This window comes from Nicotiana sylvestris, chromosome 8 (assembly GCF_000393655.2).
Source record: "Nicotiana sylvestris chromosome 8, ASM39365v2, whole genome shotgun sequence".
NCBI lineage: Eukaryota > Viridiplantae > Streptophyta > Magnoliopsida > Solanales > Solanaceae > Nicotiana > Nicotiana sylvestris.
The window spans coordinates 16,069,162-16,092,603 of NC_091064.1; the positions used below are offsets into that span (position 1 = coordinate 16,069,162).

Sequence of the window (23,442 nt, forward strand, 5' to 3'; positions counted from 1 at the left end):
TCAAAGGGCTGAGAAAGTCTTTTTTTTGGCTGGATGGGTTCCCCATTCTTTTGGTGAGATTATTTTGTTAATCCACACCGTAGTATGTGTGACATATGATTGGGTTTGTTTTTCTTTGTGGGGCTTAAACAAGCAAGATCTGGTATCTGTGAGAATAACTCATAATATTTTTGGGTATGTTGGTGGGTGTTTTGAACGAAATTGGCTGAAGGGCTAAGTATTTTCTTAGCTACCTTTTGGGGGTTGGAATGCCAGAATTCTGGTTTAATTTGAATGAGTGAGTAAACACTTTTGTTCTTAATATAAGTGGGTTCCTTGGAGGAGGAGCCCTTGTGTACAGAAATAGGTTATGGCACTGATGAAGAAAGTGCCTGATTGGTTGCAGTCTTTGGGATATTGGATGGACACCCTGTACCTGCAATGGGGCTTTTAGCTTCCAATATTTTTTGTGTGGTGCTTCTGGCAACCACATGAAGTGAAGAGGCCGTGTGACTTTAGGCCGCCACGGAGTTGAAAGAAGATGCGTGGCTTTGTGCCGCCACATTGGAACAATAATTTTTATACAATTGATACTGATCTCTCAGTTGTTTTTTAAATAAGGAAGGCATGGTCATTTGATTTTTAATGCCCATGAGTTGTTGCCATTGCATGAATTCTTCTTCTGTCCAAGGAGAAGACATGGTTTGAGCTAGTTGAGCTTGAAATTGTTGAGACTCTTCTTCTTCAACTAGGTCTGCCCATTTTTTTGGACTGAAAATTGAGATTGGTCCTGAACTTTCTATTATACAAACTTGGGGGACTCCGCTCATGGCATGGTCTGATGGCTTTCTATATTTAGGTTGGTTTGGTCCAGCTGTGCCCTTTAGGAGTTGCTTGGAGGCAACTGAAACTGTTTGTTGTGTTGAAACAACATTTGTATCAGACTGTTTTGGTATTGTCTCAGTAATATTTTTCTCCGGAGGAGGAAGAGAATGTATTGGAGGATCTGAAAAGTCGGCTTACTTTTTTCTTGGCATTTTATCTTTCCTGCAAGAATTCTCTGGTAAGAAAATCCGGAATACAGTTTGAGCTCCCTTTGATATACTTTATATCAAATCAAAAATAGATAAAATAGCTTGTCATCTAGCAAATATATATTTAGAAGCAAGATTTTGTACATCCTTTTGTAAAACAGATTTCGCAGCTTTACATTATATTCTTAACAAAAAATTTTGATTTAATAAATCAGCTTGAAATTTAGAAATGCACAAAACAATTGCTAAAATTTCTTTTTTAATTGTAGGATAATTTTGTTGGGAATTATTCCAATGTTTTGATGCAAATGCAATAATTTGTTCCTTGTTATCTTTTTTCTGCTTTAAAATGCCACCATAACCAATGTTTGATGCATCAGTCTCAACTATTTTAAATGCAGAAGGATCAGGGAGAGATAAGCAAGGAAGATCTTTGACTTTCAACTTCTTTGATAACGTTGGTGTGGACTGAAGTCCACGGAGGTGGAGGTTTTTTCAACCTATCATGGAGAGGTTTTAGCAAACTGCTAAGGCTTGGGATAAAATCTGATACATAATTAATACATCCTAAAAATCTTTGAAGCTGGGTCTTATCTAAAATTTGGTCAGAAAATTTATCAGCAAATTGTATGGATCGTTGAATAGGGACAATGGTTCCCTACTCGATATTGTGCCCAAGAAATCGGATGTTGGTTTGAAAAAGTCTATATTTAGTTTTTGATAAAACTAATCCGTTTTCTTTGATAACATTAAAGAAAACCTTTAGATGTTTAAAATGTTGATCTATGCTAGTAGAAAATACTAGAACATCATCAATATAGATAATAATAAAATTTGAAAAAGGATTAAAAATATCATTCATTATCCTTTGAAATTCTTAAGGAGCATTTTTTAAACCAAATGGCATTACATTCCATTCTTATTGTCCAAATGGTACTGTAAAAGCGGTTTTATACCTTTCTTTGGGATTAATTTGAATTTGCCAAAATCCTGATTTTAGATCAAATTTTGAAAAAATAGTTGCAGCATAAAGCCTTTGAAGTAAATCCTTTTTGTTTGGAATATGGTATCTAATCCAGTGAAGTGCTTTGTTCAAAGGTTTATAATTGATGACTAATCGAGGGACACCTCGTTCTATTTCAGAGTTTTTATTGACGTAAAAGGCAGCACAACTCCAAGGGGATTTACTTGGAGAGATGATGCGTTTTTCAAGAAGATCATTGATTTCTTTTTGACAATGAATGGTTAGCTCGTGATTCATCTGAATAGGACGAGCTTTTGTGGGGATTGTTTTTTCATAAAAATCAGGTTCGTAAGGGAGCCTAACAATGTGTCTCTTGCGATTCCAAAAGGCTGTAGGTAAATCAGCACAAAGTTCTTCCTGGATTTTGGTTTCTAAAATTTTTATCTTGGATTGGAGAGAAGAATTTTGAAACTGCTGTTGTAACCTTTGGAACACTACTTCTTCTTTGAGAAAATTGATCTGGGCTTCTTTACTTTTTATGGTAGACAAGAACTTTTCCATTGGAGGTCTATCGAAAGGAAGAAAGGTTCTACCTCCTATGCGTTTGATTAGAATTCGTTGTTTTGCTACCATAAAAGGTATGAGCTCTTCGATAAAGGTAGTTCCTAATATAACTGGATTAGTAAGGTCTTTTACTAATAGGAAAGAACTTGAGGCTAACAATGGAGAATTTTCTAGGGAGGTTCTAACTTCAACATTGGAGAGTTTGAAGCTAATTCTTAGTTTCCCGCCATTAGCAGCCCTAAGACCTTCTTTGGTTTTTTCAAAGAATTAGTTCAAACCAACTGAAGTTAAGCCAGTTGAACAAGAAGTTTTTTGCAACCACCTCTCCCGAATTTCCATAAGAAAATGGCACATGAGAGTCATCCTAATTGTCAATAAGTCATTTACCTTGGATATTATTGCCTTATTTGATACAAGTATCTTGATTGTTTTATATATTATTAATGCCTTTTAATGAATGGTTAAACTTGTAACTATTTTTTAGACAATCTGATAGTGTAAAATATGTTCTTTAAACAATCAATGTTGAAGACATAATTAAGTAATTAAAAGTATTCTCTAGCTCTCTAACAACTAAGATTTATATATATATATAAACTTGATTATTTTTTATATTATTAATTCCTTTAATGAACGGTTAAACTTGTAACTTATTTTTAGACAATCATAGTGTAAAATATGTTCTTTACACAATCAATTTGAAGACATAATTAAGTAACTAAAAGTGTTCTCTAGCTCTCTAACAACTAAATTTTTTAGATGAAATGGTCATACACTTCAATATGGTATTAGAGAAGATAGATATGCTGGGTTTGAATCTCATCAACATCCAATTATCAAAAAAAAAAAAAATACGTGGTTGAACGTTACTTGGACTATTAAGAAAAAATAGGTACACGTAAGGTGCGTGTTGAAGAGATAATTAAACGAATAAAAGTATGTTTTTCTAACAATTCAATTTTTTAGATGAAGTAGTCTCATTTCAACAATCAATACACTTAATTTGTATTTATCCATCACTATTTTAACAAAGTAAACAAAAGACTACTAAATGAAGTAGCAATAAGAAGAGAAGGTTAGAGTAGAGAAGTGGCAAAGACCGATTCTTTTAGGACGTTTCACCTCTTTTTAGCCCACGATCCACATAAGTAAGAGGAGATATAGGGCTTTAGCTATAGTTAGATCCAAAATTTTAAATTTAATGGGTTCAACTTTTAATATTTAGCGTTGCATTCATTATGATGTTAAAATTATGACATCGATTCTAATATTTGTTGAAATTTTAATAGGTTTTACATATAAATTTATACTCCGTATTAAAAGTTATGAGTATTTAACCTACAGCCGAAAGTCTATATTCGCCCCTAGCTTTAGCTGCAGTGTCAAACTAGAGTGCTATTAAAGCTATACGGGAAGAGATTTGGTGTGTATGTAAACGTACCAACAAATGTGAAAGTAACAAACGGTGAATTACTACCTACTCTGTATTTTTCTACTCTGTTTTCTTCGAGTGGAATTCTCATCTGAACCATACCCCTACCTTATTTAAAACATACCTCTACTTGGTATTTTTAAAACAATAACAATCCAGTAAAATTTCACTAATGGGGTCTGGGGAGGGTAGTGAATACGCAGACCTTACCCCTATCCCGAAGGGATAGAGAGGATGTTTCCGAAAGACTCTCGGCTCAGAAAAACAAAAGACAAATGTAGACAATATTAGTATCACCACAAAAATCATAAGTCATAAGAAAAATAAGAACATGAAATACGGAAGAAAGATGCAAAGCAAAATCGATAGCTAGTAAATAGGTCATGCACTGAAAAATAGTAAGACACAACATTGCCACTAGCTATCTTAGACAAAAACCCTACCAGACTAGTCTCACAGCGGTATTAGTAAGGCAAGACTCAACTACCTCCTAACCTACAACCTTAATACTCGACCTCCACAATTTCTTATCAAGTGTCATGTCCTCGAAAATTTGAAGCCTCGCCATATCATGTCTGATCACCTCTCCCCAATACTTCTTAGGCCGCCCTCTACCACTTTTCGTTCCCTCCACAACTAGCCGCTCACACCTCCTTACTGGAGCATCTGGGCTTCTCCTCTGAACATGCCCGAACCATCTGAGTCTCGCTTCCCGCATCTTGTCATCAATGGGAGCTACGTGCACCATCTCCCGAATGTTATCATTCCTAATCTTATCCATCCTAGTGTGCCCGCACATCCACCTCAACGTCCTCATTTCTGCCACTTTCATCTTCTGGATATGTGAGTTCTTAACAGACGAACACTCAGCCCCCTACAGCATTGCCGGTCTAACCACCGCTTTATAGAACTTACCTTTGAGAATCGATGGCACTCTCTTATCACACAAAACTCCAGACGCTAACCTCCACTTCATCCATACTACCCCAATACGTTGTGTGACATCCTCGTCTATCTCTCTTCCTCCTGGATAATCGACCTAAGGTACTTGAAGCTGCCTCTACTTGGGATGACCTGTGATTCAAGCCTCACATCCACACCCACTTTTCCCGGCTCAGCGCTGAACTTACACTGTAGGTATTCCGTCTTCGTCCTACTCAGCTTGAAACTCTTAGACTCAAGAGCCTGTCTCCAAACCTCCAGCCTCTTGTTAAGACCGGCTCGTAACTCATCAATCAGAACTATGTCATCGGCGAATAGCATGCACCATGGCACCTCCCCTTGAATATGGTGCGTCAACGTGTCCATCACTAAGGCGAATAAGAACAGACCGAGTGCAGAACCTTGGTGTAACCCCATTACAACCGGAAAATGGTCAGAGTCTCCTCCTACTATCCTAACCCGAGTCTTAGCCCCATCGTACATGTCCTTAATCGCCATAATGTACGGGACAGACACACCTTTTTCCTCCAAGCACCTCCAGAGAACTTCTCTAGGAACATTGTCATACACTTTCTCTAGGTCAATAAACACCATGTGCAGATCCTTCTTCCTCTCTCTATACAGTTCCACCAACCTCCGAACAAGGTGTATAGCTTCTGTAGTTGAACGACCCGGCATAAATCTGAACTGGTTGTCGGATATAGACACTGTCATCCTTACCCTCGCTTCAACCACCCTCTCTCACACTTTCATGGTATGACTCAGTAATTTAATACCCCTATAATTGTTACAACTCTGGATATCATCTTTGTTCTTATAAACAGTAAGACCATACTCATTTTGAATTTATTACGTAAGCTGGCAGTTGCTGGATTAAGAGAGGGAGACTTGAAAATACAAATTAAAATTCTTGGTTTTCACATTATAAATCCTTGTACCAGCCGACATGTTTAGGATATTTTTTGTTAGTTGTCTATTCAAATTGGTGTTCATGTTATATACTACAAATAACGAAACGAATTAGCTTATCAGGGAAGAAACGTAATCCAAGAGCTTAACGAGGAAGTTTTGGTTTTAGGGTTTTACCTTAATGCATGGATGTGATTTTTTACGTAAAACTCACAATTTTTTTAATAAACAATAAATTTCAACTCATAATTTTAAAAGTATAATTAGTTCAATACTATGAATCTTAAAGGTCAACCCTATTAATTTGATCATTTCATTTCGTATATACTCTTCTATATAAGTCTGTCTCTTTTGGTTTTTTCTTCGCTGTAGTTCAGAATTGACGTTCTGGACTATATATCTTTCTTCCTTGCATTTTCTTGTTGTAAAGTTTTCATACTTGATTTGACAACTAAAGAAAACAACTGTACTTTTTTTTGTTAAAGTATGTCATTTATTAGATATTACTGTTCATCATTTTACAAAGTCCAATATTTTCCTAGCTTTATTTTACCAGTCCCGCTTTGAATGCAAAAGCAAAGCAAATTTTATTTATATTGACCGTCCAAATAGTAATATGTTCATATAAATTGAGACGGGGAAATAAATTGAGACGGGGAAAGTATAGACAAAACAAGAAAGCCTCGTTAATAAAGCATCCCATTCCTCTATCTTCTTGCCACGTGATATAAATAACTAGAATAATAATAAGAAGAAAACCCAAGCGATATCTGGATAAAGTGACTATATTCGAAGTTAACGTTTAAATGGCAAAATAAGAAATCGTTAGCGAACATCAATTAGCTATGCGATTGTCATGCTTGCAACCAGGGGCGGAACTAGCCCTTCCGATACGGGTTCGGCTGAACTCAGTAATTTTTGTCCAAATTCTATATTTATCTTAAAAAATTATTAAATTATGCACAAATTATAATTGATTTGAACCCAATAACTTAAAAGAATTAGAATAGTGAATCTATAAGTTTTAGATCCTTGCTTCGCCTCTGCAGTTGCAACCCTTCTCCATTCTCAAAAGTTTTGATAGAACTATTTACCTTTGTCTACCCAATTATTTTTCTACCCATAAACTAATTACATTTTCTACCCATAGTAGTTTTTGTGGGGAATTTTTTCTTTATTCTCCAATTCTTTTTTATTTCTATGCTTCTTTTCTTTTCTTTTTCTTTTCTCCTTTCTTTTTTCTCATTTTCTTCTTATTTTTGTCTTTTTTCCTTTTCTAATTTTATTTAGTTTCTTTTTTTATATTCTTTTTTTCTTCATAATCTAATTTCATTTACTGTTTTTACTATTTTTTATTATTCTTTTTTTATATTATTACTAAAGAAAAATCAAATTGTGTACCAATTAAATGTTGCTAATACAATAAAAAAAATATTAACTAATATATGATACCAGTATAGTATATAGCTATACCAACAAGGTATACAATTGTACTCAAAGAGATAAAAAAAATTAATTCAATTATTAAACTGAAATAATATCAGTTGTCAATAAAAATTTTAAAAAATTCTAAAAGGATCTAATTGTAAGAGTATACCGTTACATTATATAGCGTACTATAATTTATTTATTTTTTGCATTTTCAATTTGCCCCTCACGCTGAGTAAAAGCTTAAAGCAAATTAAAAGAGAAATGGTAAGTGAATTTACGGGTAATAAGTATACTATTATAGTATATTATATACTATTACAACATACTATTACAATATATTATACGAAAAAGGTCCAAATATGCCCGTGAACTATGCGAAATAGGACAAATATGTCTGTCATTATTAGTTTGGCCCAAATATGTCCAAACCATCCAATAGTTGTGCAAATTTGCCATTATTAGACGGAAACCATATTTTTTTTTTAATTTACTGATACCAAACCCGACTTAAAAACAACCGACCCGACCTGACCGACCCTAATTCTAAAAGACCCAAACACAACCAGCACTGTATCGCCCCTTTCCAAATAGACGGGTGCACCCATCTTCTCTCTTCTTCTTCCTAAACCGTCCATCTTCTTCCTAAACCGCCCATTTTCTTCCTTCCGTCTTCTTCTTCCTAAACAGGCTGTCTAGGGTTTCCATCTTTGAGTATGACAAGCTAGGGTTTTCCATCTTTTGACTAAGGTATGACTACTTTATTCTTTCTTTGTGTGTTGTATATGGGATTTCGAGTTTTTTCTTACGTGTTTCATATGTAGGGACAAACTATGCTTTGTTAGACTCAATTAAAGAGAGATATTGTTTCTGATATCTTTTTGTATTTTAATACACTAAGGAACAAAATACAATCAGTTAATTTGGGCGGATTGATGGTTTTGTCGGGTGGTTGGGGCCTTTTGTATTTTAATACATTAATTTAAAAATCTTGGACAGGATTTGCTATTTGTTTTTTGGTCTGCGTTTTGAATATGACTATTTATATATACTGATGTGGTCCCTTTTTGGTCCCTTTTTCTATATCTTTACATGTGAAGTCCATTGAAGATGATTGATAAAGTGGATTTGGTGTTTCACTATGGGGGTAACTGGGTCTTTTCCCCTGAGATAGAATATAACAAGATGTCAGTGCACACTTTGTCTGGTTATGTCTCTTATCTTGTTAAATATGATTTTATCTGTGAAGAGTTTACAAAAAAGTTAGGGTTTAGCTCTGTCGAATAACTTTTAGTGACTGGACCTTCGGGAAGGTACTACTTGGTAGCTGATGACGAAGGTGTGAAGACTCTTCAGTGCTTGTTTTCTAAAAACTTCAAGGTGATTAATTTCTTTGTTGTTGATGAATCTGACTTAAAGGTATTTGCTCAAAATATTACTCATCATACAGAGGCATATTCTATAGACATTGATGTAGCTTCTGAATGCGAACATAGTCTTGGGGGAAGTGACTTTGATGAATCAGATTGTTTTGAGGATGATTCTATAGAACTTGATGGTATTGTCAAAGAAAAGAAGATGGTTGTAACTGATAAGTTGGAACATTTTAAGGAGTTAGAGGTAGGTATGACATTTAAGGATATTGTAGAAGCTAGAAGGGCAGTAAACTTTTATGCACTAGTAAATAAAAAAGGGTTGAAATTGCACAAAACTGATACAACTAGGGTTAGTTACAAGTGTGTTGACGGCTGCCCTTTTAGACTGTATATTTCAAATGATAAGAAGTGTCCTACCATTAGAATCAAAACATTGAAAGATTAACATACATGTGATCCATCTTTCAAAAATGCTTGGGCTGATCAAAATACTTTGGCCCAATTTTTTAAGAGAAAGGTGCAATACAGTTCTAAGTACAAGTTATAGGATATGAAAGCTGAGTTGGAGAGTGGTTTTGATTTAAATATGTCCAAAAGTAAGCTCAAAAGGGCCAAGGGTTTGGCTCTTAAGAAGTTGGAGAGCAGTTTTGTTGATGACTATAACAAACTCGAGGCTTATGGACAAAAAGTAAGACAATCTAATCCGCGCAGTGATTTTGTGATCAATTTATCAAAGAATGCTCTTGAAGAAGGGAAAAGAAAGTTCTTAAGGATGTACATATGCTTCAATGCATTGAAAAATGGGTGGAAAAGTGACTTAAGACCACTGATTGGGCTGGATGGTACCTTTCGTAAGGGTAGATTTAAGGGTCAGTTGGTAGTGGCTATTGGTCAAGATTGTATGAACCAATTTTATCCTCTTGCATGGGTTGTGGTAGACAAGGAAACTGCCAGGAGTTGGGGTTGGTTTTTAGAGTGTTTGAAGCTTTCTCTGGAGCTAAATGATGGACAAGGAGTGACTTTCATCTCAGATATGCAAAAGGTAAACACTACAACTTTCATCTCTGATTTATATTATTCTCTTGTATACACTTATATATTTTACCTTTTATGATTGTTTGTTCCTGTTTTATCATAGGGGTTAATTGATGTTGTGCATAATATACTTCCTAAAGCTCATCATAGGTATTGCGTAAGACATATTGAGGAAAATTAGCAGAAGAAGTGGAGAAGTGGACATATGAAGAAGTTGTTGTGGTGGTGTACCTGGAGCACTTATGAAGAAGATTTCAAAGATCAACTAAAACGATGGGAGAGCTATGTGAGGATGAAGATGCCTCTGCTGCCAAAGATCTCCTACATTATCCTCCACAATCTTGGTATAGAGCATATTTTGACACTCAATGTAAAAACATGATGGTTGATAATAATTTTACCGAGTCGTTTAATGCATAGATTCTTGAAGCTAGACATATGCCAATTATCAAGATGCTCGAGGAGATTAGAATAAAGGTTATGAATTTGTTGGCTATCAATGAAGATAAAATTAGGTAATGGCTAGTTATAATGAACTGTTCTGCTTCTATTTTACACTCCTTGTATTTGACTCTTTATATCTATTTTGTCAGAAAATGGAATGGTGACTATAGTCCAAGTGATTTGATTCTATACAATGACTATAGGGCAATTTCTCATTATTGCAAGGTTGAGTTTAATGGTGACTTTGGATACGAAATCACAGAAGGTGATGATAGACATACTGTGGATCTTGAACATAAAAAATGCACTTGTAGATTATGGTAACTTTCTGGTATCCCTTGCCCCCATGCTATCAAAGCTATAATATATGATAGGGTATGCAATATTTTAAGTTAGTTTTCTCACTTAAGCTCATATTTTCCAAGTTATCTAATTAGTGTTATTTCTTACTTTTGAAAGGGTGATACTAAGGAACAAATACATTGGTACTATAGCAAAGAAGCATATTCCTTGACTTACAAGCACACGTTTCAACCAGTTAGGGGTATAAAATTCTGGAAAATTGAACTTAGCCAAGCAATGGATCCACCTGAAATTGCCAAGACTGTGGGCAGACCCAAGGTAAAGAGAAATAGAGAACCTGATGAAGCAAGCAAGGGAGTGGAGTTATTCAAGGAAAGGAACTGTGATGACATGCAACAAATATGGTGGAGAGAACCACAATTCTAGGACTTGTTTCAAGGTAAAACAAATTTATAATGGAAATTTAAAGTATGACAATTTCTTATTAACTCATTCTTTGGTTGACAGAGCAAAGATGGTCCAGATATTGGCGATGAGGAAACAAAACAATCTAAAACTGAAGTACAAACACAACAATCTGATTACTCTTCTCAAGTCACAACACAACAATCTGATTACTCTTCTCAAGTCACAATACAACAATCACAAGCCTATGGTCCAGATATTGGTGATGAGGAAGATCCAGTGTTGAGGCCACAAATCATCTTTGAGTCACAATCAATACTTAAGGAAAGAAGGCTGAAAGCAAAACTACCAACTGGGAGTAGAAGGATTCAATTTACTGGGGGGGGGGGAGGAGGGCAGATGGAGTGTCTATGCCGACAAACTTGCCTTACTCACCAACTAAGGCAACTTGGAAGGGGAAAGCTGCAGTTACACTTAGCCAGCTCCAAGCTGAAGTAAGAAAAAAGAAAAAGAAGATGAAGCCAAATGGGGAAGGAGTCCCTGTACCAAATGCTGAAATTTAGCATAAGTTGGCTAATTATTTTTGTGAAAAATTTAAGGAACTTAGTTTATGGATAACTATTATGCACAAAACGATTGATTTTTGGTGAATTTTATGTTGGTTTAACTGATATGCATGTTATCTTGGTTTGGTGGATATGAATGTTTGTTTGTTTAACTATATTCCAATGTGGCTATGTAAATATGTGGTTATTCAGCAGTGTTGCTACCATAACCATGTGGTTATTCAGCAGTATTGGTATTATTGCTGCAGTAGTGGAAATCATTTAGCAGTATTGGTATTATGTAAATATGTGGTTATTCCAGTATGTATACAATTGTAGTAGTGGAAATCATTGTTGATCGTCTTAAATTCAATAATCCAGCTAGGAAGCTGTTTACATGGGGCAATGGGGATAAAGGAAGTTGTTTCCTACGCAAGCACCCTAACTACTGCACTATCTAGCGCAGAAAAAGTTTTTACCATGGGAAGTGCAATGCACGGTCAACTGGGAAATCCATAATCCAAAGACAAATCATTAGTGCTTGTGCAAGGAAAACTTAGAGGAATTTGTTACAGAGATATCCTCAGGATCTTATCATGTTGTTGTGCTAACATCAAGGGGAAACGTTTACACATGGGGAAAAGGTGCAAATGGACAGTTAGGACTAGATGATACAAAAGATAGAAGTTGGTCAACATTAGTTGAGGCACTGAGAGAAAGGCAAACTTTTGCAATCCTCCTCATAGTTGAGGCAAACTTTTGCAATTATATGGATCACATATTACTACCTGATCATAATGTTATTGAGCAATTATATAACACCAGAATGTTCACACAAATGTTGCTAACGAATTACTACCATAGCATTACAATGCATTTAAATTACAACCATATTTTCAACCATTACATCAGAAATAATAAACTGCATATTACAATCATTTTCATCCAACCATTACAATACAATGCAAATAAATTATACAACTAAAACAACCATAAATAATTACAACCATATTTTCAAGTCTTCCCTCAAAACATGAAGCTAACCACAAATCCAATAATGAAACCCAGAAACATAAGAAATAATTTATCCCCCCTGTTTCCAAGTCTTTCTTTAAGAAGAACATCCTTTTCCCTTTTCAATTTGTTGATGACAACAATAGCTCTTGGTGGAAATTCATCGTCTTCCCATTTCCAATAACCACATCCAGTTTTCTGCAAATAAAACATTAACATCATAAAAAAATCGATTACAAATATTCCAAAATCATTGATCCAAATCTGTCGGAATAAGCATTAATTAGAAAAAAAATAGAAAACTTACATCATGTAGGTTTATGACACTTGAAAAAGCATCTTCCGAAATTCATTTCAGTCCGCGATGTGAGATGGAGTGCAGCAACTCCACATCCACACATCCTTCGACGGCTATTTGAAGAACTCGAACATTCCGACATTTCAAAGCAAATGAAAGAAGTAAGAGAGGAAAGTGAGTGGATCAAACAAGAAGGAAACAACTGGTTGGATTGAAAAATTAAAGGATAAAAAAAAAAAGAGGAGAAAGAAGAAGAACCCTAGTTGGGATTTAGGAAGAAGATGACAGAAGGAATATGAGCATTTGTTTTAGGGCTGGGGAGCGTCTGTTTTAGGGGATTATGTTTGGGTCTTTTAGAATTAGGGTGGGTCGGGTCGGGTGTTTTTAAGTCGGGTTTGGTATCAGTAGATTAAAAAAGAAGAAAATATGGTTTCCGTCTAATAATGGCAAATTTGCACAACTATTGGACGATTTAGACATATTTGGGCCAAAGTAATAACGACGGACATATTTGTCCTATTTCGCATAGTTCACGGGCATATTTGGACCTTTTTCGTATATTATATATTATTACAGTATACTATAATAATGTATTGTATACTATAATAGTATATTGTTGCAGTATAACTATATACTCCTATAGTACATTGTATATTGTAGCGGTATACCGTTAGGTAAATGTGTTATTCATCGATTATTACAATATACCGTTATAGCATATTGTAAACTATAATAGTATACTGTTGCATTCTAGCTATATACTCCTACAACATATTATATATCATAGCAGTATACTATTGGGTAGTTGTGTTCTTCTTCGATTTTAAGCTAAAAATTTCGCAGTTTAAGACCCATTTTTTTCAAACTAATAAATATCTAAACAGTTAAACCCATCAACTCTTCTGTTAATGGTAGAAGTATTTTCTACTCTTGCAAAATCCTTAACAACAATAGATAAATGATATGCTCGTCAGACTCAGAGGCAAAGCAATAGTTGTATCTCAATATTTCTACTCAACAAGTGCAACCCCAGCTCCTCCCCCGACACATTTCTTGGTAAAATACCTGGTTAATTCTCTAGGATTCTCAAAAGAAGAAGCAACCTCTACATCTTCCAAGGTAACTTTATGGAAATCCTTAAAAAATCCCGATTTAGTCCTCAATTTCTTGAAACAAACCGGTTTGGACAACACCCAGATGTAAAAATTAGTTTCTAGCGCACCCAAATTGCTATACTATGATTTTCCCAAAATCCTAAAATCCAAATGAATAATCGGGTAAATAGTTTGGGCCGCATGAGTAGGAGTAGTAAATAGTTTGGACCTGGACATTAAATGGTAAATAGTTTGGAATTAATGGGTATAAAGTGAAATTTTTTCTTTTGAAAAATGACCAAAAATATACATTTCTCACGTAATTTGGACCCTCACCCAAAAGGCTTAAGCTAAAAGTCACTATATGGCCTAATCCAATTTATCCAGATCATACCCTCAAAATTAGGGGGAAGTGCACGGTTAGCTACTAATACATATATTTACTTTTAAGCCATTGTTTAAAATGTCCTTAACTGCCCGGACGAAAATACCTTTCTGCTCATGTCCTTAACTTTTGAACATAACTTCGGGACTACATGTCCTTAACTTTTGAACTTGTAACTCTAAGTTCAGGACTTCAGGACTACATGTCCTTAACTTTTGAACTTGGAACTCTAAGTTCAGGACTACATGCCCTTAACTTTTGAACTTAACTTCAGGACTTCGGGACTACATGTCCTTAACTTTTGAACTTGTAACTGTAAGTTTAGGACCAAGTGTCCTTAACTTTTGAGCTTGTTAGTCTATGTTCAGGACCTATTGTCCTTAACTTTTGGGTTTATTCCTAGCCTAAGTTCATGACCTATTGTCCTTAACTTTTGAGCTTGTTAGTCTAAGTTTTCAGGACCTATTGTCCTTAACTTTTGAACTTGTAACTGTAAGTTCAGGACCTATTGTCCTTAACTTTTGGGCTTCTTAGCCTAAGTTCAGGACCTATTGTCCTTAACTTTTGGGCTTGTTAGTCTAAGTTCAGGACTTCAGGACCTATTGTCCTTAACTTTTGAACTTGGGACTCAAAGTTCAGGACCAAGTGTCCTTAACTTTTGAACTTGGAACTCTAAGTTAAGGACTACATGTCCTTAATTTCTATTCTTGTAACATTTTCATCTGACTCTTTGACACGTGATTCCACATGGATGTTTATTATTCATAATTAGTCAAATTAGTCATAGTTGCAGTTGCAGTTAACTCATGTTAGGAACTTATAATTTGTAAAATAACACAATGCGTAGTCTAGATGCTTCTTTGGATGCCCGTTATGAACTCTCAAGCAAATAGCTTTAGTAATGCTCCTCTTCTCCAGTAGCAGTTGAGCGAGATTCTACAGAAGTTTCGCCCCTGCAAATGAAATGAGAGCACAGGGGCTCCGAGGATAAAACTGAGAACTGAGAATTTCAACTTTGAGAAAAGCTTTCGAATTTTGTTGCCGACGACGAAGTCATCTCAACCGGAATTCCAAGTTCAGAGAGAAGCGAGGGTTTGAGAAGAAAAGCAATGGAAGAAAAGGTAAAAATATCTTTTCATATTAATTTTAATAGAGTAGTAGCTATTTTTGCTTAACATTAAAATTGCTGGATAAAAAATAAATATCACATTCAATAGTGACTACCACACGCCATTTTTACTCAAAATTACGATTCCAGAACTAATTGTTAGCAGTATAATTCCGAAAGCCCAAATAGAGAAAAGGTGTTGAGCCCCAACTTCCGAAAAGAATCTCATGATGCAGAATCTAGGATGCGACATAAAATGTAAAATAACACTCGTGTATTAGCAATGAGGACAAATATTACACGGTTCAAAGATAAAAATACCCTTTTATCATTTTTTTTAAACCCTCCCAAATTAAATTTGGGGATCTTTTCACACTTCCCTCCAGCGTGACTCAAAAATAATAATTTATATATAACAAACTTTTCAATATTAATCACTGCATAATAGTCTTTTCCTTATTGATCATCCTGCAAAATAATCTTTCTGTTATAATCTAGCACTTAAGAGGTGTGTGTTTAATTCTCAGTATCGTCCCTCCCCCCTTATGCGATCATATTTTTTAAGAAAAAGAAAAGAGAAGAAAAGGAAGAAAAAACTTACATATAATATAAGGTATACGATGTAATATCTGACAAGTGGGCTTCCAGAAGGGGCCCACAGATGTTTCGGGTTCGAGCATTCAGTGGCCCGTTCAATGATTATTCAAAAATAACAAAAAGGAAGGCTTTCTACTTTTAGTATTGTAACATGAAAATAATAGGAAATTTTACCACCTATAGTAAATTATTTCACCCTATCTATTATAAACCAAAACACTTTCAAAATATTATTACTTATAGCTAACTTTTTTGTTTTATAGCAAAATAGATATTTATTTATACTTACCGTTGAGGTTTCAAATACGCCAATTATGTTCTTTCTTTCTCTCTCTCTCTTCCTTCTCTCTCTCATCAAGATTCTCAATCCTCTCTTCTCGCTCAAATCAGCAGAATTGTCGGGATCATCATCGTGGTCGTCGTCAGAATTGTTGGCTTCATCATCTACTATTGGCTCATCTCTTAGGCGAACAGATCTGGCCATGGCTACACCGGAGAAGATTTGAGGTCCAAGTTTTTGTTCATCTCTATTTTTAATTTTAATATAATGCATACAGTATTTTGCTTGATCGGAAAATGTTATCTCCGACGAACTTTCTTCTCTTCTTTGCTATTTAGTTACATATAATGATACAAATACATTGTATTGTGTATAAATACATTATATTTTTGTATAAATACATTATTTTTTCGTCTGTATTTATGTATTCCGAAGGTCTGTAATACAGCGGAATATATATACTATGTTTTGTAATTTTTTGTTGTTTGAATACAGTTGAATTGAATACAATGTATACATGCAGATTATCTCACCGTATTTATAAATACAGTCGCGCGAATACATGAAATACAAAATTAAACTGTTGTAATCCCTATTTTTTAGGCGGATTACCTCATTGTATCTATAAATACAGTCGCACGAATACATGGAATACAACATAGTAGTAATGAAATCTTATGTAGAATTAATTTTGTTGAGTTAAATTAGGAGTGATACAGACTAATTGATCTTTTTTATGTTGTTAAACAGCTGGATTCTCCTATTTTTAGGCGAATTTCGCTACTGTATTCATGAATACAATAGCACGAATATAGTGAATATAGTTGCACAACTGGACTCCCCTATTTTTAGGCGAATTCCGCTACTGTATTCATGAATACAGCAGCGCGAATACATCAAATATAGTCGCGTAACAACTAAATACTAGTAGCTATAGAAAGTAATTATATTTACGATAGTTATAAGAAGTTAATAGAAACTAAATAATAGTGATTTCTGAAAATTCCTCAAAATAGTACTAATTATAACTCACATAAAATTAGTTTTAATGAATGTATATCTTACATCATAAGAAATGAAACAATCTTTTTGTAAAAAGAGCTAGTAGATGGAAATTCCATAAACACATAATCATGAAGACGACACTAGAAAAGCACATTCATAAAACAAAGTAATTTATATACATAGGACATATATAACATTTATTATATCTGAGGATTGAAATTATTCAAAGGTAGGCGACAAGATTCCCGAATTTATGAGAAACAGTATAGTCTAATTTTAAAAACATCACCCAATTTTTGCATATCTATTGATTCATCCAAAATGAGTAAATGATCAAGAAATGACAAAAAAAATGATTAAGAAATGACAAGCTAAAAAGCGTTGCTACATTATAATATACAGGAGACAACAAAAAAGGTCACTCAAATAAAGAAAAAAAGAAAAGAAAGGCCCCCCCCCTAACAATTAAAGAAGGATTCCTTGGTCCACAAACAAAATAACAATAAATCAATTAGACACCGTCATATATTGACATATAAACTACAAAGCATGTGGTGCAGTGAATGAGACTGCTCCTTGGTAGGGACTGTTTCCTCTCGAATGGGGTCCTACGCAGCGCGAATACAGATATAATCGGGCTCCAATACGGGTACCGAACACCGATTGGGAAACAAGAAAAAAACAACCGTCCAAAAGCATATGCCCAATTAATTTGATTTTTCCTCTAGCAACAACAAGGATAAATCGGTGCACAAAACATCCCCTAATATACAGGATCCGAAGAAAGACCGCACTTCAAGAGGTGCGATGTAAATAGCATATCGTAATGCTAGCATTAGCGACTGCTTTTACAATTCAAACCCGTGACTTATAAGTCTCACGGTTAGCATTACAATTTACGGTTTTCAAGGTCAAAGTCCACCAACATTTCCAATTAATTGCCAAACCACAAGTCGTCTGTAGATTGGCTATTGCTTTGACTTGATTAATATTTGCTGGCCTTTGTTTGAAGTTTGGAGTTTTGTAAGAGTGCAAAATTAGTTTTTGAGTTTCTTACTGAGAGCGATTGAACTAAATCTTGCAAAAAAGTTATTTTTATCCTCAAAATGTTCAATTCAGTTTTTCAAGTCTTTTAATAATTATCTCAGTTTATTTAAAAAAACTTTCAGTGTGGTTTTTTCTTCGCAATTTTTCGAAAAACTGAAAACTAATTTCTCTAATGGTGTTTGGTAGAAAATTAAATTCGGAAGTCTTTTTCAATTTTTTAACAAAAGCTGAAAAAGTTTTTAAAAACTCAGACATTTCAACCAAATAAACACCACTATTGTTTTTTGTCCAAAATTCAAAAATAAAATGTGGAAATATCAAAAACTCAGACATTTCAACCAAACGCCACTATGTAAGCATGACAATCAGAGGCGACCATATGTTATAACGAGATGGGTCACCGATACCCGTAAAATTCGATAAAAAGTCGATGTATATATGCATCTGTCTTTAGAATATAATGATATATTCGTAATGAGCACCTACAACCTTCAAATCATGGGTCAAATACGCCAATCATGGGTCAAATACGCCTCTAATAAAAATATAATTACACTGACTCAGAAGCTTAATCCAACTATGTAAGCATGACAAATAGAGGTGGACATATGCTATACCAAGAGGGGTCACCAGCACTCCTAAAGTTCGACAAAAATTCGATGTATATACATCTGCCTTTAGAATATAGTGATATATTAGTAATGAGTAACTCCGATCTTCAAATCCCGAACCCGCCTCTGATGACAATATATATTATATTTTTTACTCTGACTCAGAAGCTTAATCCAACTTCTAAGCTAGTCAAAATAGCAGCAACTTGAACAATTGAAGGTCTACTTTTTCTTGAATTTCCAACACAAGCTAAAGCAACTTTAGCCAATCTAACAATAGGTCTAATATCACTTGGTATAACAAGTCTTGGGTCCAAAAATTCACTAAACTTCATTTCTTTAATCAAAGGCAATGCCCATTTCACAAGCAAATTTTCTTGATTATCACTATTTCTTCTTCCACTCAACAACTCCAACAAAACCACACCTAATCCATACACATCACTTTCCTTTGAACCACCTTTTTTTTCAATCCAATATTCATCATCTACATACCCCATTAACCCTAATTTCCTTTCATAGTTATTTCCCAAAAAAAAATACAAACCATAGTCACAAACCCTAGCACAAAACTTAACATCTATTAATATATTTGATGGTTTAATACAACCATGTATTATATTAGGTGCCATAACTTCATGCAAATATTCTATACCCTTAGCAACATTTGCAGCAATTCTTAACCTACAACTCCAATCCAATAGAGCTACACCATCATAATTTTGATGTAAATAAAAATCCAAACTTAACATACCTTCATATTCCATAACAACAATTCTTTCACCTGGAGCTTCAGAAAACCCTAAAATTGACACGATATTCGGATGATCAACTAAAGAAAGCCATTTCATTATCGACGAAAAACCTAAGCCAGCATTGCTTAAAACTAAACTTGGATGTATTCTTTTCACTGCTACTTGTTCTCCGTTTGGTAATATGGCGGCGTAGACGCTTCCTATTCGGCCTTGACCGATGATTCTACGATAGTTGAATCCATCTGTAGCTGTATGAATATCCATTAAAGAATAAGAAGATGCACTTTGTTTTGTTGGAAGAGTTTCTTCAGCTTTGATTGGTTTTTTCTTGCAACAAATGAAGAGGAGGATAACAAGAATTGTGATAATAATTGAGAGTATAACCAAAATAACATTATAAATAATTATGATCTCTCCACGGTTCATATCTAGGATTTTTTTGTCTATAAATTTTGGTGTTGTGGATTTTAAGAGAGAGAGTTTAGAAGAAAAGTTTGGCTATGACCTATTAAAAATGAGGACTATATTTTCTTTTATATATGAAGTAGAAAGAGTGAGAAAAGAGGTGTATTTTTTAATTGAATCTTGGTGTGCAGTGTGTACTCTTTGAAAAATAAGGTTGATGGAAATTGGGAAAGGAAAAGTTGGAAAAAGTCTTATAAGCATTAATTTGGTATAGTTACGTTAGTTCAGGGTTGGCTGTCATTTGACTAACATTGGGGGTTCGGTAAAATTTCCCATTGATAAAACAAGTCTATAAGCTTGTCATATATAAATGATTTTTTTTTCTTTATACATTTCAAATAGAGATCTTCACACAAATAATCGGACAGATTCATGTTTATCTTTTTTAGCCGATATACATAGATTATACACAGTTATATATATATATATATATATATATATATATATACATAAATTATACTTATATATTATACATACGCCGTCAATTTTTAGTTCAAGCGGTTAGGTTGACTACTATTTAGGTTAATTCTTCTTCAAAAGTTACTAGCTCGGTTAATAAATTCACGTCGCTTAGAGCCCACAAAAAGAAAAGCTTTCTATCAAAAGTTTCTCCATTTTAGGGTTTGAACTCGAAGTTTTCGATTAGGGAAAGAGGGATCTTATTTATTTTATCATAATCCTTGGTGGTGTTTGTCTTATAAACTTTTCTAAAATCATGACCAGTATTGCTCTTCTTAATTTTTTTCCTATTATATACCTAAAAAGTTCAAAATGTTAGTATTTGTCTTCTTAGTTATAACCTCTTGAATTTCTTGCTAAGAATACTCAAGAGGTTACATTTTTTCTAGTTTCTTTGAAATTGGATATACATATGCTATTTTGCTAGAGGAAAAAGCAGCCGTCCAATCATCAAGTAGCAAGATGTTAAAATATACAGAATATTATTTCTGCCTATTTGTACTTAAAATTAAAATGTATTGTCACTTTGGAACAGGCAGTTCTGTCGCTTTAGACCCACTTGAATGTTTGGTTGAAGCAAAAGTAGACATGATTAGAAACAGGGTGCCTTTTCAAATATGATTTTGTGAATGGTGTATTTATTAGCATATTCAAATTTAATTTAGACGTTATGAGTTTTGAGTTAAAAGATAAGTTCTCAAAAGTCTCGATTAAGCTAGATATAAGGGCGGAGCTAGAGTACAATTTACGGTTGAGGCCAAACTCAATAGTTTTTGTCCAAATTATGTATTTCTCTTAAGAAATTTATTGAATATATACAATTTAATAATTTAGATACAAATAACTTAAACTGATTAGATTCCCGAACCTATAAACTTCAAGTACTGACTACGTCTCTGACTAGATACAGGTTGCATAAAGCCCTTTAAAGGGAAAGCACTCCTTACTAGTAATATTTTTTCGTTAACATAGATCAAATTCGAAATATCTGGACTTTGATTAAGAGTGGAACGATTCTATCCGATCCCATTTGTATTGTTAGGTTTGCCTTTGAGAATATTTAGCAAAATAAAGCTTAGGCAATACAGATTGCCTATGGTCCTTCATTTATTTATTTAATTTATATCTATCGTGACAACTCCTTGTTTCCTAACCTATTAGCTTTCTGGGGCCAATTTCTTGATTTCTTTATTGTTCTCGAGTCTTAGTAATAAGAATATTTAGTTACACCAACCCCAGCTTCCATTCAACCAACCTGATCTAACGCAAAAGTTCATATAGGAAAAAAAATGGTTTACTTAATACACCAAACTTGCTGGATTAAAAGCTGGGAACGTTGCGACCTATTGTATTTTTAAAGTTATGTATTACTATTTATAATAATATTAATAAATTTTTATACATAAATTTATACTTCCCATCAAAATATTAGGTTTAGGTTGAACCCAGTACCAAAGGGCTCGATCAGCCCCTACTACTATCTTCGAAATTCGAATACACACACAGCATAGTTGAATAAATAGTTAATCAATACTTATATTATATTCAGTCGTAAAGGCTGCGTCGAGATTAAATATAATTACATAATTACTTCTATTAAATAAGTAAAAGAAAATTATTGCTAAAAGCACTTTTCCTTAATTTTAAGTACTTACCGAGTCTTGAAACATATTTTTGTTGATGTCTTCATTTGATATTTATGTACATTTCTAAGCTGTCAATTTTTCTCATTCATTGCTTTTATATGCATAGACACTATTTTTCTTTCTAAATAAATAGGATTTGTCTTTGTCTGCTTCCTTTTGTAGGGAGAAAAAAGGACGAAAACAGTATATTCTTGTTTGATATCCGCACGGCATAGCTAGAAGTGTTAATATCACAATAAATCTATGTAATTACAAAAAAAAAAATAAAAAATTCTAGGTTATTAATCTATTATAGTAATATGTTTTTCCACTACTGACATTGTGGCATTTATTCAAATATATATTCATTAGATTATAGTCTTGAGTTTATCATACAAGGATTAAACAATAACGAGATTATTTAGTAGATAAATTTTTTTAGTAGATATTTGGTTTATTATTGGATTAAAAATAGGATAAATATAGTATAAATGTTTGATTTTACAATTAATAAACTTGAAAAACTTTTATTTCAAGTTTTGACCTTAGACTTCTTAAACCACTTATAAAGAACAACTTTGGAGAAGGTACTTTGGACGATAATAAAAAATGCTTGTGGAACTAACTGAAGAACAGATAATTGACATTGTGAAGATTGGTAAATTGGTTTGTTTTCGAACAAAGAAGAAGCAGAATTGTTGCAGAAGAAGAAAAAGCACAATCTAAGAAGATAGCAGCGAAATGGCTAAATTTTGAAATACTTTGTAAAGTGTGGCTGTGTTGTAAAGAGAAAAACTAAAAGTGGTTATATGGTGTCATTTCATCCGAATAAACTCGTAAGGGAGAAACTGCATAAATAAGACACTTTGGTGTTACTATTGTTAAGAAATGAGAGCAAAATAGAACAATATAGTAATAAAGACAAGACGTATAGGAGGAGAATATTGAAGTTATCTTATTCAAGTGTGTTTCTTGTGTGTTCTTCCATAGGCAAAGAATATCCTATTTATATTATACAAGATACACCCAAAACTCACTAGATACATCCTAGGAATTAATAGGTACATCTATCCAAGTAGTACATTGTATAGAATGTATGGATGGATTAAATGAACATCCATATACATTCACTTTATTTATAATACTCCCCCTTGGATGTTCATTTGAAAGATAATGTGTCTCGTTAAAATCTTACTAGAAAAAATCTAGTGGGAAAAAGCCCAGTGAAGGAAAAGGAGTACACACATCTTGTAATACGCATTGAGTATTGCCTCATTAAAAACCTTACCAGGAAAACCCATTTGGGACAAAACCTTGGTTAAGGAAAAAAGAGTATAAC

General features: G+C 33.9%; 1 protein-coding gene and 2 long non-coding RNA genes across 3 annotated transcripts; 1 reads left to right on the plus strand and 2 right to left on the minus strand.

The window, feature by feature from the left end:
* The first annotated feature begins 9,257 nt into the window (after positions 1 to 9,257).
* On the plus strand, positions 9,258 to 10,403 carry LOC138876466 (uncharacterized). Its single transcript, XR_011401753.1, has 3 exons — positions 9,258 to 9,670; positions 9,814 to 10,178; positions 10,257 to 10,403. It is a non-coding gene; the product is annotated as an uncharacterized lncRNA (long non-coding RNA).
* A 1,798-nt stretch (positions 10,404 to 12,201) lies between these two features.
* LOC104246228 (uncharacterized) lies at positions 12,202 to 12,987 on the minus strand. The gene is made up of 2 exons (XR_715912.2): positions 12,682 to 12,987; positions 12,202 to 12,572 (listed from the first exon to the last, which is right to left on the minus strand). It is a non-coding gene; the product is annotated as an uncharacterized lncRNA (long non-coding RNA).
* A 5,697-nt stretch (positions 12,988 to 18,684) lies between these two features.
* LOC104246222 (proline-rich receptor-like protein kinase PERK3) lies at positions 18,685 to 20,059 on the minus strand. Its single transcript, XM_009801989.2, has one exon. It carries the CDS (start codon positions 19,978 to 19,980, stop codon positions 18,961 to 18,963), a length of 1,020 nt encoding a protein of 339 aa, XP_009800291.1. The 5' UTR covers positions 19,981 to 20,059; the 3' UTR covers positions 18,685 to 18,960.
* Between the last annotated feature and the right edge of the window lie 3,383 nt (positions 20,060 to 23,442).